This window comes from Protopterus annectens, chromosome 2.part1, assembly GCF_019279795.1.
Source record: "Protopterus annectens isolate FY-2018-M chromosome 2.part1, PAN1.0, whole genome shotgun sequence".
NCBI lineage: Eukaryota > Metazoa > Chordata > Ceratodontiformes > Protopteridae > Protopterus > Protopterus annectens.
This window is the reverse complement of record NC_056729.1, coordinates 9,393,022-9,411,800: the sequence shown is the minus strand read 5'-3', so window position 1 is coordinate 9,411,800 and position 18,779 is coordinate 9,393,022. Positions and strand designations below refer to the sequence as shown.

The 18,779-nt window shown below is 37.9% G+C and overlaps 1 protein-coding gene across 4 annotated transcripts in view; it reads left to right on the top strand.

The window, feature by feature from the left end:
• The window catches only part of CTNNA2 (catenin alpha 2), a 3,890,250-nt gene that overhangs the window by 3,183,782 nt on the left and 687,689 nt on the right, over positions 1 to 18,779 (top strand). For all 4 annotated transcript variants that reach the window (XM_044061988.1, XM_044061987.1, XM_044061989.1 and 1 more), the window contains exons 9-10: positions 10,927 to 11,108; positions 13,148 to 13,253. In XM_044061988.1, coding sequence (XP_043917923.1) covers positions 10,927 to 11,108; positions 13,148 to 13,253 — 288 coding nt within the window. The remainder of the gene's footprint in view (positions 1 to 10,926; positions 11,109 to 13,147; positions 13,254 to 18,779) is intronic.

Sequence of the window (18,779 nt, the reverse complement as noted above, 5' to 3'; positions counted from 1 at the left end):
GTACCTCAGGGTTCAGTCCTGGGACCACTCTTGTTTGGCATCTACTTCTCTGAAGGACAGGCCAACACTAAGGGACTCTGGCTAACAAAGTTCGCAGATGACTGCAAACTGGGAGGCATTATTGAATCCCCAAATGATGTGGATATTCTACAAAAGGGCCTTACAGAAACAGATGCCTGGTGCCAGAGCCATGGGCTCAAGCTTAATGCCAGGAAATGTATAGTTATCCCCTTTGGAAAAAACATGTACCCATGAATTAACACATAGGTGGCAGTACACTAAACATCGAAAGTGTGATGAGAGACTTAGGAACATAGGTGGACAGTGGTCTCACTTTTGATAACCACATCGCCACAACAGTCAGGAAATCCTTCTATGTGGCACACCTCATCACTAAGGGCTTTTCATCCCTCATTAGACCCATTATAGAGTATAATGCCCCATTTGGTATGTACCTCACAAGACATCTGCAACAGCTGGAAAGGCCACAGAAATGCCTCACTAAAAGAATTACAAGCCTAAAGCAGATGCCATATGCTGACCATCTAAAAAAACTCCAGCTATATTCTGTGGCATATCATCTACTCAGAGGCGATCTCTGCATAACATACAAGGCCATGTCAAACCCTGAGCTGTTGGACATGCTCCACTTAAAGAAATCCCAATCCCTCAGAGCCACACGCTCCAGGGATATAAACCTTGTCATCAGAATGAACCAAACATGATAGAGGAATAGGTTCCTAACCCAGATACTCCCCATACTCTGGAATAGACTGCCCATACATGTCAAGCAGAGCGCCTCATTGGCCCTCTTCAAGAGGAACCTTGATGATTGGATGGGAGATAGGAAATTCACCTCGGGGATCGTGTCAGTCACTCTGTTAGACAGGGGTCCAGAGAAGTAAATATCGTGGGAAGAAATATCCAGGGAATTGTTATGGCTAGGCTTGTATAGGCCCTAGAGCCAATAGCCTAGTACCAACCTATGAACCTATAAGAATTTATCATAAAACTACAATTTTATGAAAAACAACAACAAATTTGAGGCAAAACTCTGAACAGCTGAGGGGTATGATTCCATGAATTGCCACCTCACATGTCTCGCAGATGGTATTACAACAGATTAGTACCCTGTAAGTGTACATAACAGACATACAGAATGGATTGCCAGATTTTTTTCTTATCGTCATAAATTAGGATCTACATATGAATAGTCATGCAAATGTGTCATCAGACATAAAATACTGTGTGCATTGACGTCATTGACTGGGATTAATACAACACTAATTTGCACGCTAAGTAGGCACTTGCAGGGAAAGGACTAATGCTTATAAATGTCTACTGAGCTGTTGGCTGCCTTGCACAGCAAATCTTATGAATATGAGTGCTGAGCAGGCATGCAGTGACTGTTTATGAATCCCAGTAAATCATTCTATACTGTGGAGAATGGCTGTCCTCTAGATGCCTTGCTGGTAACACCTGTATAAGATTTTCATTCTGTAGCTAATTAGAATTAGTGCAGTCTATGTACAAGGACCCAGTGACATAAGTATGAACAGTGCTGTATTCACAGAAGGGTTCCTTGTGGGATTGGAGGTGCATCTTTGTTCACCTCTGAGCCCACTGCAGTATATTCTGGAGATCTACATTAGCAAACAGGTTGAGGGGAAGGGGGATCAACAGTGCTGCTGTATGCAGATGAGCTGCCATTGCTAGCAGACTCTGAACAGGAATTTCAGTGAATCAGAGGAGACTGGAGTACAAAACTGAAGGCACAAGTAATGAAACTGAGTATAGAGATGACAGCTGTCAAGGCAGCAAATAGGGAATATCAGAAAAAGCACAAAACTATGAAGAAGAAACAGCAAAAGGGGTTAACAGCTTCAGGTATCTGTGATTGGTAGCTGAGGAGGTCAAAGCTAGAGTCAGGGCTGCTACAGCCAACTGACACTGAGCATCAAGGGTAGGGTCTGTGGTAAATGGGAGGTGTACTCAACAGTAGTGTGACCAGTGTGTTTCTGTTTGGCACAGAAACTTGGGCAATGAAGGCAGAACAGTTGAAAAAGCTTGAGATGACAGAGATTAAGTGATGGGCAGTACAATGCATACTGTGTGACAGATAAAGAAATGAGGGCATCAGAGCCAAAGTAGCCCTGACTGAAGATAAGGTCAAGAACAGATCACTGTGGTTCAGCCACATATGCAGAAATGCAGCCAATGATTTGTTGATGAAAATTTGGGAGAGACAGGAAGAAGGCAAGAGGAAATGAGGACATCTGACCAAGAAGTCGATGGATGGATGGATTGCATGAAGTAGACCTGTGACAGTCAGGCATGGCTGTTGAAGAAAGTATTAAGAGTGCCACTAACTTAAGAGAAGTGGTGGTGACAGTTGGCATGACACCTTAACCCCATGTACACAAATGTGGAGAAAAGGATTGGTATTGATGTTGATGGTGGTGGTGGTGGTGATGAAGATACTGCAGTCAAAAAGATCTGTAGCAGTGGACAAATGTTAATGCAGATGGTGACTAAGCATATTTATTTATTTTCGCTGTTTTGATACATCTGGGAGCACCCTCCCATATATGTCCACGATAACTTCACAGATGGTGACTGCATGTGAACTGTAACATACTATAATAACATCCATGCATGGTGCTCTCCCATTCCGTACAGCTGTAGCTTGAAAATCATAGTTGCAATAAGTAATGCAACTTCTAAGTACATCAGAGACATCTATCTAAAAAAATGTGATGGTTATATGTAGCATAGTTTTTGAGTTGCTGACTTCAATCATGGTTGTGTAACTGTGGAGGTAGTATATAATGGAAATTAAGCTTCTCACATAGTGGTCTAGAGCCACGTGCACAGATATTTTATTTGATGCTTTTGTTTTGTTTATTTTTTGATTTGCACTAGTATAATGTGCCAGCACTTCAGTATATTTATAAGCATGTTTATAAAGTTAATGTATAATTGAAGGACCTGAAATTTGAATGGCATGGCTTTAGTGTATGTATTGACATACCATTCCATTATGTGATCATTGATTTATTGACATGAATAAATGAAATGAATGAATGGATTTGCTCACAAAAGAACACATACTGAAGGTGCTTTATAACTCCAAAAATAATAGTATCATGGGCCTTTTCCTAGATGCCTAATAAGTTGCTCTAAACATGCAGTGATGGTGACCCTAGCATGGACCTGGGAATCTATAGGCCCATTAGCCTGAATAGTCTAATTTGCAAAATCATTGAATGAGTAACATCTCACTCCATGCACTGTAATACCAACAGCCTTATAAGGCTCGACCCAAATCAGTGTGGCTTTATCAAAGGAATATCCTGCCTCCTCGATTTATTTATTTATTGACTGATATTTGTTTACCGAAGTCAGACTGGCCATAAACACATTTTCAGATGCGGCTTGGGAAAAGAAGCTGCACAGAATAGAAATTACAACAGCTGATCAATAAAACTTAGAATAACATTTACAATGGCAAGGGAAGAATATAAATGCAAATCATTGACTGGTGCCCTACAGTTGGCCACTCTCTCCCACTTTCAAGTGCCCAATACACTAGTTAATCTCATGTCTGCACTGCAGTTATGGCTTTGTCACTGTGTGTCGCAGAGGTGAATGGTCTTTGCAGTTTCTGTGAAGGGACAACATTACTAATGAATATGATTGTTCACAATCTTGTAGTAGCCATATATTTGAATTGCTTAATTATGTGTAGGTATAGGTAAACATAAGAACAACATTTGTATTGTGGACATCTCTAATTGTTACATGTTACAGGTCAATGATAACTTGATGGTTCACATGCACATGAAGGTGTACATCTGTACAAACTGTCAGACTGTGTGGTGTTTTGGCAGAGGTTGATGAATGGTGTCTATCTTGTACCTTGGCAGTATATTTGCATTATTAATTTTGTGGGTTTTCACTTTTGAGGTATTTCACTGCAGATTTATGTGTGAGTGTGGTGTTTATGAAAGTGAACTCCATTAGATAGGAAGCAATTCAGCTTTGTAATAGTGTAATATTTTCTATAGTTTGTTAACTTTATATGTTGCATAAGTGAGACCTTAATATTGCGTATGATGGTTATAGTAGGTAGACGTAGTTGTGCTTTGATGGCTGTGAGTAGTTTTTCCCACCACATTTTCTTCTGCTTTCTGTAGTGATTATCATTTCTGTTAATATCTGCCCATTTCTGTGGATTGTTGGCTACACTTATAGGTAAGTTTTCTTATGTTCTAATTAGTGATTAATAAGAGGATATGTCAGTCGCCTTACCAACATAGTTTAGGCACACTGTACCTTGAACAAGTCCAACAACTTTTTCTTCAGGGTTAGTTTGCCCCCACAACTGCTGACCACCAAGCCTTACCCCTACTGGACTTGATTCTATTCATCCCCCGGTAAGGATTTTCTAGGACCTCGACAGTGAGACTAGTCCAGAAAAGCCATCATTTAGGAAGCTATATTCCAATTGTGAGGGTATTTCTATGTCCTTAACCCCACCCATGGATGGGTGATATCTGCTTTACTGCAGGGGCCAGTATACTTTCCCCATGTGACTCATACTCCCTTTCACCCAGTTTTGAAGGGTAATACATGCGTAGTTTGGAGCTATACAGCCACACCCCAGTACCATCTCTTTGCAAAAGACCAAAAGCATACCAGCTGGCTATAAAAAGTATAAGAAAACATTTGGATTTTTTTTTTGGTATACCTGCTTTGATTTCAGTGTTGGCTACGTCCCCTGAGTATAAGGGGGCAGTTCTTTCCTGATCTCTCTGCTATTAAGAGTTGTATTTTGTGTTTCTTTTGTGGTGTAGGAAAAGTAGAATGAAATATGTAGGTTGAGGAAACAAACCCACAAATAAATAAATACATTTATTAATAAACTGAATACAATATAATAAGCAAGTTTGGTGTTAACATACAGAATTACTCTGAGTATGAGAGCTGGCAATGGTAATCTCAACTTTTCTGATGTTCCTTTTATGTCTGGGGTAATGTGTGCTTTCCTTGTATACTGATTTCTGTGTGAGCACACACACACACACACACACACACACACACACACACACACACACACACACACACACGTATGCATATAAACGCACAATTTACAAGTTTTTGTTTATTGTGTGGGAGGAGAGGCTGTCTGTTACCTTTGCTGTGCATCATATCTTGGCTGTGTCTTTACTGCACCATCCACAATGCTCTCTTCCAGTGACTATCACCAAACTGCATTTGTGGGCTCATCTATTTTCCACCTTCTGTTTTAGTTTCCAGATTTTTAAAAATAATAATGCATTAAATGCACCTGTTGCTGTGTGTAATTAGCTACAATACATCAGTCACCTATCAAATGCAAAGCACCTGCTTTTCTTAATCTCTAGTAACATATCTGTTAATAGATGTTTTATTTTCTTTCCCATGTGGGGTCCTTTCATTTCCACCTTTTCCTTTCACTGGCCTTTTGGTTAAGATCAGGTGCAGTGTCTCTAGAACTCTGGTCATTGTAGTAGCCTTGATTAATTCCTGATGTTTTGCTGTTAGGGATGATTTTTCCTTAGATTTCAGTATTTTTAGTACTTATATTAGATAGGCTACAGCCTGAGGTAAGCATTGCATTATGTGCTAACAGGGTATTAAACTGCATATAACTACACTGGAGGTTTCAAGTCTGTGTTGTGACCATGCCAAATTTTAATATTTTATCCCATGTATTAAAATAACCATTTATAGAACCCCAGGTCGATGATCATGACGGTGACACTCTGCAATTTTGTCATAAAGGATCTTTTCATAGTCATAATGTAAATGTATATTTTGTCCACAGGTTTTAACTAATTTTAATGCACACCTCTCATCCATGTCTGATTTTTGTAGACTACAACTTCGTAGGTTGTTATTAAACCACTAGGGCGCATACAAATCTAGCCATGCACCCTAAACCATTTGGGTCCTCTAGTATTATGGGTGTCTTTGTTGGGGGGGGTACATTAGTAGGAAGGTAACTAAGGATTTGTAGGATGGGTATTAATCAGGGTAATCTTTTTATTTTTGATAACCTCTGATGGCCTCTGTCCATAAGGGACATGGGAACCAGACCTGCTGTAAATTTACAGCTTCCCATCTAGTTGTCAAGGTTCATTTGACTAGGGTCAGGGATGACCTCCATATTACATGGATGAGGAGCCTATTCCATAGTGATGGATCCTTGGGGACACATATCTATGCTTCCCGCATGTTCTGTTTATGTCACAAGTGAAGTCTGAATACTGAATTTTGTGTTTCTGGTACTGTTTGTTTTGCACACATACAACATATCTATCAGGGCTTGGTCTGAGGAATCCCTTGTAAGCCAGGCAAAGATCCCCCCTCAGCAGCCTGTAGAAGATTGAACACAGTGACAGAGCCTTTAGGCGATCAGTGTAGACAGGGTACACATCCCATGAATTCTCCTTGTGACTTGTGAAGCAATTTGTGGGTGTTCCAAGTGTCTGGTTAAATACATGTCAAAGGAGGCATTGTATTCTATAATAGGTCTGATAAGGGCCAAGTAGGGTAGTACTATAACTTTCTTGGATACCATGCCCTTACCTATAAGTTGGGCGACATAGAATGATTTTCTTATTATCTTACCTATGTGTTAATCAGCAGCCAGATTGCTATCAACATAAGTTTCCAGATCCCTCTCTACTGGGTTGACTCTTAACGGTGTTTTTATTTGATGGAGTAATTAACTTGGGTTGACATTTTCTCAAAGGACATTATAATGCATTGTTTAGCATTGAGTTTTAGGCCATGTCTTTGGCACCAGTCACTTGTGTTTGTTAAACCCTCTTGCAAGATGTTGGTGTCTTGGGGGGAGTCTATAATAGCTCCCAATTTACAGTTGTCATTGAAGGTCTTGTAATTGTTTTTGCCTGTGAGGCTATCCTGACCTCATAGTTGGCCTTAATTAGACCTCTTAGCCCCAGAGCTGCTGCTTTAGCCATTTTTTCTGGACAGAGAGAAACTCACGCTCATTATATGTTAATATTTTCTTTTTTAATGAGTGCTGTCATATTGGAGATTTCTCAGTTCCTATCAGATGAATACCACTTCTATCTTGACGCTTAAACTCTTATCACATTTCCTTATCCCAAAAAGCTGGAAGGCTGTTTTATATATATATATATATATATATATATATATATATATATATATATATATATATATATATATATATATATATATATATATATATATATATATGTGTGTATATATGGGTCCTATTTGTTTTGTTGACAGTACTTTGTTGAAATCACTTTAGCAAAAGTACATTTTGTCGTAAATGCACCTTTGCTAAAGAAAACAAACAAAAAAAACCCATGCCATTTGCATGTACCATTAGTTGTACATCAATGTGTACTGTTGATGTACAACTAAGGAAACTCTTGTTGAGATCATAGTACAGTGGGGATAAGGGAATATTCCCTTTTCCCCATTGTATTGTGATCTCAGAGTGAGAATATTAAACTGGGGGGCACAGCCCCCCACATGGGGGGTTGCCCCCCTGCATAATACTGTGTAGTGTGTTGTTATTTTTTTTTTAGTTAGTTTTTGATTGTTTATTCTGCGAAAGTGCATTTTCGATGGAATGCACTTTCATGGAATTGAGTTTGACAAAGTACAGCTCGATGAAGCGTACTATCGACCAAACAACGTAGATCCATATATATATATATATATATATATATATATATATATATATATATATATATATATATATATATACAAACACACACACACACTATATATATATATATATATATATATATATATATAGATATAGATATATATTTATTTATTAATGTGATAGCTCAAATCAAATGTTTTATTTCTGCAGGGATGCTGACCTCTATACCCTACTCTGTCTGAACTTGTATATACCATGTCCATGGTAGCTCAGTACTAATTCCCAAAGTAGCACAGAGTGGTTTCTTGCGTTAATGTGTGCAAGTAACTCTTAAGATTGCATGGCTTAGGGCGTACAGGGAAACCTTACAGGCCTGCATAGATTAGTGTTTTGCATCATCTGTTCTGCTGATGCAGTTCCTCCACTATTCATGTTTCTTTTCTCTAAACTGTCTCCATCCTATCTATATCTTTCTGATAATGAGGTATCCAGGGCAGCATACAGTACTGGATCTGGAAGGTGAAGAAGGATAAATGTCTTGCTTTCTTCTGCTGTTACCTGTATCTGTGTATCTCACTGTGGGTCAGACATGCTTATTGGTTTGATTACATCTTATATTTCAACAGATTTCCTAACTAACTTTCCTTTATATTTCTTCTTTAGATTTTTGCTTTATTTGCATCACAGAGATATTACTTTGCATTTCTTTATAGAGGTACTAGCCTACATCCTTCTTTCTGATGCCAAGAACTCTCTGATTGTCTTTGCTATCTGGCCTGTGAGTACAATTGTGGAATAGTCAGTATTCTTTAATATACTGACTAGAGACCATCATAATATGAATGTTATCTGAATGATATACTGAGTTGTGGTTTCCAGAGCTGTACAGGTTTATGCCACATGATACCTTTGTTCAGTGGGAACTGCTACTTCCGAAGAAGAATTTAGTTATGCAAGCAGAGCAAAACTTCAGTAGTATATTTGAAATTACTTTAAGTACTGTCTATATTCTTTTGTAACTCTTTCATTACACCTATAGTTTTCTGCAAACATTGATTTGCTGCTGGGCAAACTTTCACTGACAGTTGAAACAGAGTTGTGCTTGTTGTGATCTTTATGAGAAACAGAAGTGGTCATTTGTTTAATCACCAGAAGGGTTAGATGTGGTGCTGCAGTAGCGTTGTCGCCTCACAGTAAAACGCTGTCCAGTTCGATTCTCAGCTAGAGTGTCTTATGCGTGGAGACATGCATGAATGGGCGTACCTTCGTTGAAGGTTGTGCGTCAGGCCTGGCAAGCTGGTACGTAAAAATTAACTGCCAATCATTAGCGGACCGGAGTTCCGCTGTGGCGACCACTAACCGGGAAAAGCCAAAAGACACAAACAAATCAATCCAACTGCATGAGAAACAAACAGCCCTCCATTTAAATAGATAAGGTGAATGCTCTGGTGAACTGGCATTGTCAGAATTTGTTTTTATAATCTAAAGAAGGTCCACAAAGTCTCAAATTTTCATCGCTTGAGTAGACAAAACAGTAATTTTATTGGTCTCTGTGTATATGTGAACTCACATGACTGTACTTTTTAAGATTATAATTTTGATTTTTTTAACATGTATAACTTGCATATCTTTGTAACAGAGTTGTAACCAAAGTATATATTTTTAAGAAAATATAAAATGGTCAATTTAAAATAATGTATTTTTGAAGATTAGATATATTTTAACAGACTTTACAAAGACTATAAAAACAATGAATTATTAGAGGCCATATATGAATTTTAAAAAAGCAGCAGGATTTTATGAAAAAAAATTATCTAGAATGGAACTGATTAAAATTGACATAAACAGGCAAAAGTCTTTTGACATTTAAATATAGGTCATAGAGTGTTAAATGCATGATGGGCTTTGTTGTTCCCTTAAGCTAAATGACATTACATTGTGGAAATGAAAAGTGGGAGTAGAGGTCTTTTTAAAATTATATGTATTGCTTTTATAATTTGCTTTGTAATTTGTTTCTAATCTCAATGCAAATTAAAGGTAGTTCATGTTTATGTGATATTAAAGCTATAAAAATGTACATGCACTACAGCAATAAAAATAAATACACCATGACATTCTATCCCATTGAAGCATGAAAGGTTTGCACTGGTTGATTCAGAATTATATGATTACCCTGGAGGTTAGTGCCATATGGTTTAATTGAATGCCTGCAGTTGTGAAGGTTGGTGCTATGAATGTAGTAAACACATGACAAAGCCTTGAAATTGGTATATTAAGTTCTATAACTGGGTGTCACAGCACTCTGAGTAATACTATACTTTATATTTCATCCTGGTATATTTAGGTAAGAATATTGTCAGTCACATCTCATTGAAAATTATGATGAAGTGCCTATTTTACTTCAATGAGAATGTAAAAATTCTGTATTGTAACCATTTGCTTATACAAAAGACAAATGTAGGCAGTCATGTTTTGAATGCGTTTGTTTTTGTATGGTAAAGCAGTTACTGTAGTGTTTTGTAGTCCTTAACAATATTACACTTTATTATCCTACCAGTGACAAGTATTTAGCTGTAAAAGCATATCTGTATTGAACCACATAATAGAAAAAGGCAGCGAATAAAGCTAGTAAAATTATACTGTAAACTTTTACCATAATTAGTTTGTTTAGAGATAATCATATTATTAAATTTGATAGATATGCTTATAATGGGAGAATGCACAATACCAGAGCACTTAGAAATGCATATCAAATGAGATGACATTTGTCTGTTTGGAAAAAGAAAAGGGATTTACAGTAATGCCATATTTTTTTTAATTAGTTTTTAATCACACATATTTCAGCCTGGCATGCATTAAAATGTTTTCCATTTTAAAGCTTCTCTTTTCTTACACTTTGAATGCCTTTTGGAATACAGTGTTAAGGAAAAGCTGTAAAAGAATGCTTATTTAATTTTGTTCTCTGCTGTACTTTATCCTCATGTAATGATACTGTTTAAGCAATTGCACTAATTCTGATGATTTTATGTACTAAACACCATAAAGGTATGGCAACTACCTTAGCAGTGAAATAAGTTAAGTTCTTCTACATATGCATGTGACAGCTCCTGAATTTCAGGCATCCCCCTAGTGACTTGTAGGTCAGAGCTTGGCATGACAAACTATGTCTTCAGGGTGAATCATTATTAAGTGTTCATCTGTCTTCTTTCTAGGCTATCATGGCTCAGCTGCCCCAGGAGGAAAAAGCGAAAATCGCAGAGCAGGTGGAGATTTTCCATCAGGAAAAATGCAAACTGGATGCTGAAGTGGCCAAGTGGGATGACAGCGGGAATGACATCATTGTGCTGGCGAAACAGATGTGTATGATCATGATGGAAATGACCGACTTCACTAGGTGAGAAGGAAATCATAGTGGATGTACTAGAATGTATTGCAGTTTCTAAAACATTGCCCTTGAAGGTGTGACACCTTTCTCACATATGTGTACCATGGTGTTTATGGTTACTCTATTTCTGCTCAAGTGCAGAATCCCCAGAAAATCATGTCACCGGTTATTATCAGATATTTGTAATGTGTGTATTGTTAGTTATTATACTGGGTAGGTGCATCTCTTGCATGTCTCCTGAAATACTATACTCGAGGATCATATTTACCAGTCTGTCCTCATACAAACTTAACAGACGTGTACTGAAACTACAAAATATTATCTTTTATAACCTCTGTTGCCAATACATTGATTGCAGGTCTTACTGAACCAGGCTTGCTGCACAGCTGTGTGCACCTTGAATCAGTATGGATAATTGTGTGATAAGAGGTGGTATGTCGGTGTCTTACTGCAACAATAACCATATAAATTATACACACGCTGACAAGCATATGGTGATGCAAATAGATCATCTATGGTTTCTCAGTGTCCCCCAAGTGCTGCATCAACCACTTTTCTTCAACAATCCCTTGAATGACAGCAAAGCAGTAACTGCAATAAGCACTTTGTAATATTATAGACTCATGATGACATCTGGAACCTGCAGCTGTTAGTGACAAGAAGGAAACACCTTGGTGACTGAAGAGGGTGGAAAACAATCAGTATTCTTTCCTTGGAGGATGCAGTAAATCAAAACTTTCTAGTTAGTTCAAGCAGTATTGTAGACATCTTCATTTATCAACATGTTTTTATTTGTTTGTTTGCTTACTGTACCAGCTTTTCTGTTTTAAATAACCAGTGAAATTCAGCACAAGTCCGGCCATAAATGTTTACTGTGCCTGTCTTTCTATTAACTAACCAGTGAAATGCACAGCAAATCCAGACAAAAATTAATGTTGTAAGTATAAGACAGATATATTAGCATATGAAACAGTGAAATAAGTTGATAAATAATCATATAGGGTGAACATATGCAAACATGCAAGATATACTAACATGCAAAATGTAGTTGTGTCTATGGTAATCAGTGAGGAAACAAAAATAAGACACTGATATAACATGAGGTAGAAAATCTGGAGTACTTGGTAAGACCTCAAGATATAACTGATCGAGTATATAGTGGCTAAGGCATTGATTTACAAAATGCTAATTTCTTATCATTTGCAATACTTACACTGGAGTATGTGTGTTTACTTTGACCCCCCCTTACTCTTCCTTTGAGAAAATGAATTTCCGTATATAGCATCAATGTAGCTTTTCTGTTTCATTTAACAATTTAAGTAATTTGCCTTTAGATTTCTGTTAAATGCAACCTGCTGTGTGTTTTATGTTGTGAAAGCCAACACATCTGGATTGTTCCTCAAAACTTGTTCATGATACCTTAGAGCAATTTACTGCAAAAAAAGAATGTTTAGTATTATTAAGAAGACAACTCTAGTAAGAATAAATCACATCATTTTCAAAGTAACTCAGTTATTCATTCAGATCTTGCAGTTTGAAGTTTTGGTAATGTTAAAAGCAGAACTTACCGAGTATGCCAAGTATAACAAACAGGTAGCATATGCAACACTCAGATGAGGGAAACTATAAAAAGTACAAAAAAATGTATTCTGGGATGCTGCTTCCATGTTGAGGCAGATTCTCTACAGATCCCAAAGCTTAATATGCTAATCCCAAGGATGCACTCCCCAGAGTAGAGGAAGTTCTAGGCTTAGAACATTAAGGTTTCCTCCTGCATCACCACATGGATGTATATAAACCCCCTGTAGAAACACTGATATGGTTATGTAACTATTTGCTTATGTATATTTCACTTAATTTTCATTTGGAATGCATAAGTTCAGTTGTGTTGATTTGATTGTACTAGAAATGTTATGACTGAGTCATTTGTATAGTGGTGGAGAAGAGTATACTCAGAAAAAAATGATTTGTATACAGTTTTTGGGGAGTGCTCCTGGGGAAGAGAACATAATTTTGTGTTTATGCATTACTTTCCAACTTGCTTTTAGGGGGAAAGGACCACTGAAGAATACATCTGATGTCATCAATGCAGCTAAGAAAATTGCTGAGGCTGGATCCAGGATGGACAAACTTGCACGTGCCGTAGCTGACCAGGTATTGTTAAACTACTTAATTATTTTTACTGGAAAAAAAATGCACTAAAAACAGTCACTAAAATGGATATTCTAAGAAAACGAGACATTACTCAACTGTTACATAATGGTTTCTATTTTCTTTTAGTGTGTGTGAAAAACTTTACTGTAAAATTTGTAGGCCTTTTCTTGTAGTGATACTGGTTCTTCTGTGTTATGTTTTAGTTGTCTTTTTACCTGCCTTCATCTAACAGCTGCAGCTGGAAAGTATATCAGTAGGAAGGGGTAATAGAGGAAACAGAGTTTAGTAATTATGCTTTTAAAAGTAACACGTGACAATTGGTTATTTTTTTAAGTTCTCTCTTTCATATTAGGCGTCTATCTTGTGATGCAAGTCCTGAAATATATCATCATACTTTTGGTAATATTGCCCAGTCTGTATTGACTGGTATTTTACATGGCAGTGCTGAATGAATGGAACAACAAATGATTTATTAGACTGCATACCTGACTGATACACAGCTTTTTATATATTAACCACATGAGGAAGAGTAACTTAGAGAAGAATGACTTACAGCACCCACTCCCCATTTGAGAAACCCTTTCTTCTTCAATGTCCTTAACATGTATTTAGTTTACAATGTTTTGGGAACCCCAGTGAGACAGTTATGTGAGTTTTATCCAGTTACCCTTTTAGAATTTCTCTCTTAGAGCATACTACATAGCTGGAGAAGGATCTACAGCTAAAGATTTCTCCCAAATGCATTGCATTGGAAAAGTTTGAAATTGATATGTTATCCATTACATCCCTGACTTCAACAATATTTCAAGAAGGGTGGTTTCCTTGCATTCCTTACACCACTGCATCTCTAAGTACACTCACTTTGAGACTGTGCATCCTTAGCAGGAAGGACAAGCTTCCTTATCCTCAGATTTTCCTAATCTCACTGAAACAACTGATCTCTTACAGGAAGTAGCAGTAGGAGTTAATTATAAAATGGGCTCTTCCCATTGATGTCAGACTTGATGCAGTCTTTACTATGCTTCCCACTGGAATATCCTTAGTCAGTGATAGTGTAAAGTAGCCTGTGATAAATATGACATGTCACATAAGTCCCCCCCTGTACCACCACAGAGGAGATTAGGAACATTAGCTAGTTCTAGTGAATGTGTGTTAAATTGTAGACTCACTGAGTTATCAGAATTCTTTATGGAAATGTAAAGGGGTCTCGCTGAGTAGAGAAGCCATTCTCAAATGATGAGTCCAGCCTCCCACAGGAGGCCCTTGTTTGTGTCAGTGGAGACCTAAGCAAGTTTGAAAGTGCTGTATAATGTTAAATATTTGTGGATGCAAGCAGCTGATTTCAGTAGCTTTTTGATTTTTGTATGACCTAATAGAACTTCAGGGCTAATCTCTCTTAAGGATTAAGTAAAAACTGCAAGAAGGACTCAGCCAAGCTAGAGATGTCTGTTTGTGATATCTTAAGCCTCCTATAGAGGAGGTCACCTCTTACAGTCCTTAGTTTTTACACCCATTACAGCTGGAAACCGAGCTGGGCCAGATTGTTCTCTCAGTGAGACAGACAAGCACTGGCTGTTAGAAGACAGGAAACCTTAAACTATAGTCATTAGCCAGCGGATGATGGACCAGCAGATAATACAGTGCCTGTGGCTGTAAAGCAGACATTGTTACAGAGCAGTGCAAAGCCTTTTGTTATTTTTTTCCATATTTTATAAGAGAAGGGCATGTAACGTCAGTGAATATCTGCTGCATCTCATTTTCTATCCCCCCAACATAGAAAGACAGAGCTACTGATAAGTATGATGCAACCCCAGTCTCCCCATAGAGTGTCTTACCCATGTGGATATGGGTCTATATTAGAACATCGACTTTATAAAACATCAAATGTTCTAATATTGACCCCTATTCAGCAAACGCTGACAACATCGAACATGCAGAACAGCAAATTTTTTCCAAGGGAAAAAATTTGCTGTTCCGACACACAACACAAACACACCAAACAAACAGCAATCCACACACATACACCTAAAATCCTACATCTAACCCTACACTAAACTGTACACACACCACTAGCTAGCCACTTACCTTAACCCAAACCCTAACCCTAAGGTCCGTCACTGTCGCACACCCACCTCACCCGCGCCCTAACCCTAACTCACCTACCCCGCCCTAACCCTCACATCCACACAATCGCACACTTACCTGACCTGTGCCCTAACCCTAACTCACCTACCCCATGCCCTAATCCTCATGTCCACACAATTGCACACTTACCTGATCCCGACCCGTAACTTTCCACCACAGTGCTGAACATAGCGAAGCCACAGAAACGGCCAACCGAATTCCTTCCCTAGGAAGAAATTTGGTGTCCTGCAGCTTCACTATTTTCAGTGTTCGCTGAATAGGGGCCGATATTAGAACATTCGAAGTTGTGAAACTTCGATGTTCTAATACAGACCCTGTGGATACAAGCACTGCAACATGCCCTCAGAGAGACGACTTAATGTATTACTCAAATGGCCAGCCCTACTGGCCACTTTGTTTTGTAATGTGGGCCATCAGACTGTTGCATTGCATCTTCACAGGAGAACTACGCCAGTCAATATTTAAGGCTCCAAAAACACTAGAAAGTCTATGTGACTGCTTGCCTTCTGTAAGTGTGATTTGATAAAACTAAATGAAAAATAAGAAAAATAACTTATTGATCCAATAGATTGCTCAGTTATTGCTCCAACTTTTGGCACTCTCCACCTCTTCTTCCTTATCCTGTCATATTTTGAATGAATCAGGAATTTTTATATCTTCTCCACACCATGGCTATGCATTCCAACCATGCTTTCTGTCATAAAATTCATTTTATTTTGAATCTGAATCTGGGTGCTACCTTACCTGTCTGTTTTTCCCTGTTCTTCTACCTGTGCTTTTTTTGTGCAGCTCCCCTGTTCCTTCATATGGCACCTTCTGCACTCAAATTCCTGTTTTCTCTCCTTCCTAACAGAGAATACATCTCCAGAGCCACTTGTCCTCTTACTACAGATAATCCACATCCCTAATAATGTATGCACAACACCTCTTCATCCTCATCAGCCATTTTAATATCCATTATTAGAAAACATTTCCAGCATTGTAGATAGTAGCCCAAACTAGAACTATCCAGTGGTCTATACAGTGGCATTAGAACATTACTTTTCCATGAATCTTCACCCTTCTGTAAGGCTACAATCTTACTTGCTGCATCAGTTGTACAGCCAGATTGGACCAAATTACCTTTTCAAGTTTTAATCAAGATGCCTATTTTCTTTTCTACTTATTTTCCATGAATCCTCCCACCCAGTTTATGTTATCATACCACTCTTGCCAGTGTATGTGACAATGTCTCCCTTTGCACTACTTGGCATTAAAACTGATGCTGCCACTCCATATACAACTATGCAAATTAACTAAAGCTTTTTTTACAATCATTCTAAGCCATCATTTCCAAGATACAATACCACCATACCACTCCATCTTTGTACTTTGAAATATAAACATTGGATAGTTCACTCGAGTCTTAACAACAGCATTCTGGTTTGCCTGGGTTCAGGGGTGTAGCAAGCAAAGTCCATTTTGTATTCACAAGCTCTTAGGGCTACCCCCCTGGACACCTGGCACTTAAAACTGGACACCTTTCTCAAAATGCTGCCCCCAAGCACTTAATAAATGTAAGCAACATTTTCAGCTGTTACTCCTAAAACTATTAAAATATTGTTTTTAGATTAACAATAATTGTACCTGTTGGTAAAATAGACAGTTGTAGATATAATATGATCTGAAAAAAGCCATGTTGATGTGATGCTCAGAAAAAAAAAATGTTCTCAGTAGAGTACAGAGAGTATGCCTGGCTACACCCTTGTCTGGGTCTGCAGATTGTGACTCCACTAGCTTTCGACTTCCCATATTATATTCCAGCATTTTCCCTTTGATAAAGAGAGTACACCACCTCCTCCACTTGGCTGTGCCTAGGGACTAAAACCCTATAATCTCCAGAATATAAAGAAAGAGTTAGTTGTCTGTTAAAGCAGAGTAAAATAAGCCATCAGGTCTAGAAAGAGAGAGAGAGACACAGATAGGTCTTGATGCCTAGAGAGAGAGAGAGAGAGAGAGAGAGAGAGAGAGAGAGAGAGAGAGAGAGAGAGAGAGAGAGAGGCTTGTCATAGCAGATGGAGATAGGCCTAGAAAAAGTAGACATCAGGGGACCTCACTAAAAAAGCAAGTGGAGGTAAGAAACATGATTAACCTGAAACAAAAGAAGCGGATGCATGAGTTTGGAAAGGACCTTTAGAAATGGGCAGATGCCTGATAGCTCCTGTTACACAAAAATAGGTGAGAAAAGCCCATGAGAAGGTCGTAACCAAGGACTGAAAACAAAGTGACTCAACTTGAAGAAGGGTTGTGACATTTTCTGTTCTTTATTGTTTGCAAATATAAGCATTTTGTCTGAGTCTCACTCATATAGATTTTGCGCTTAACCTATATATATATATATATATATATATCTATGTTACTTGATCGAAATTTCACAGTCTCGAACAAGAAACATAGAAACCCACTTAGGTGAAAGTGCACTACATCAAAAGTGCACTTTCGCAAAAGGCAATTCAAAACAAACTACTTTAAACACTATTTTACAGGGGGTAAGTCCCCCTGCTCCCTCCATGTGGGGGTCTGTTCCCCCCACACCCCCCTACTTAAGTATATTAACTCTGAGATCGCACTACAGTGGGGAAAAGGAAATATTTCCTTATCCCCACAGTAATGTGATTCGGTGAATCGGCTTTTGCGAAAATGCATTGTCGATGTAGTGTAGTTTCACTTAAGTGGGTGCGATCTTCTGATTGTCGAAAAAGTATGTTTTTGACAAACAGAAGTAGACCTATATATATATATATATATATATATATATATATATATATATATATGTATATATATATATATATATATATATATATATATATATATATATATATAACAAACCAAAACCAAATATGGAAGGAGCTGTATACACTCAATCGTGGATGTAAATAGCCTCACACAGTCCCACACAGCTGATGCTGGCACAAACAGTAAAATATTCTAATGCAAAACAGGTGTAGATATGGATATGGTAGGCCCGTATCAGATGATGTATCAAAAAGACTCTAGCATCAAGAACAAGTTTATTATGACAGCTTTTTCTTTCTGTTTGGAACCACATCTGCTTCTTCAGATATTTTAAAAGACAATAAAATCAAAACACTTTATATAGCATTGCAGTTGTGTATTATAGCAGGGATGGGTTTGTGGCTGCAGGAGGGCCTGTCCCTGCAAAGAACAGTATTTTGTGAGTTTCATGCTCCATGTGCATGTTTTGAAATATGCATATACCAATACAAATATGATCCTTTACTGGGTGTATCAAAAAAAATCCTAAGCTGGTGGTGCACATCCCAATTAGAGTTATAGCGTTTTGATGCTATAGTAACTGGGTCCCTATTGTAACACAAAGAA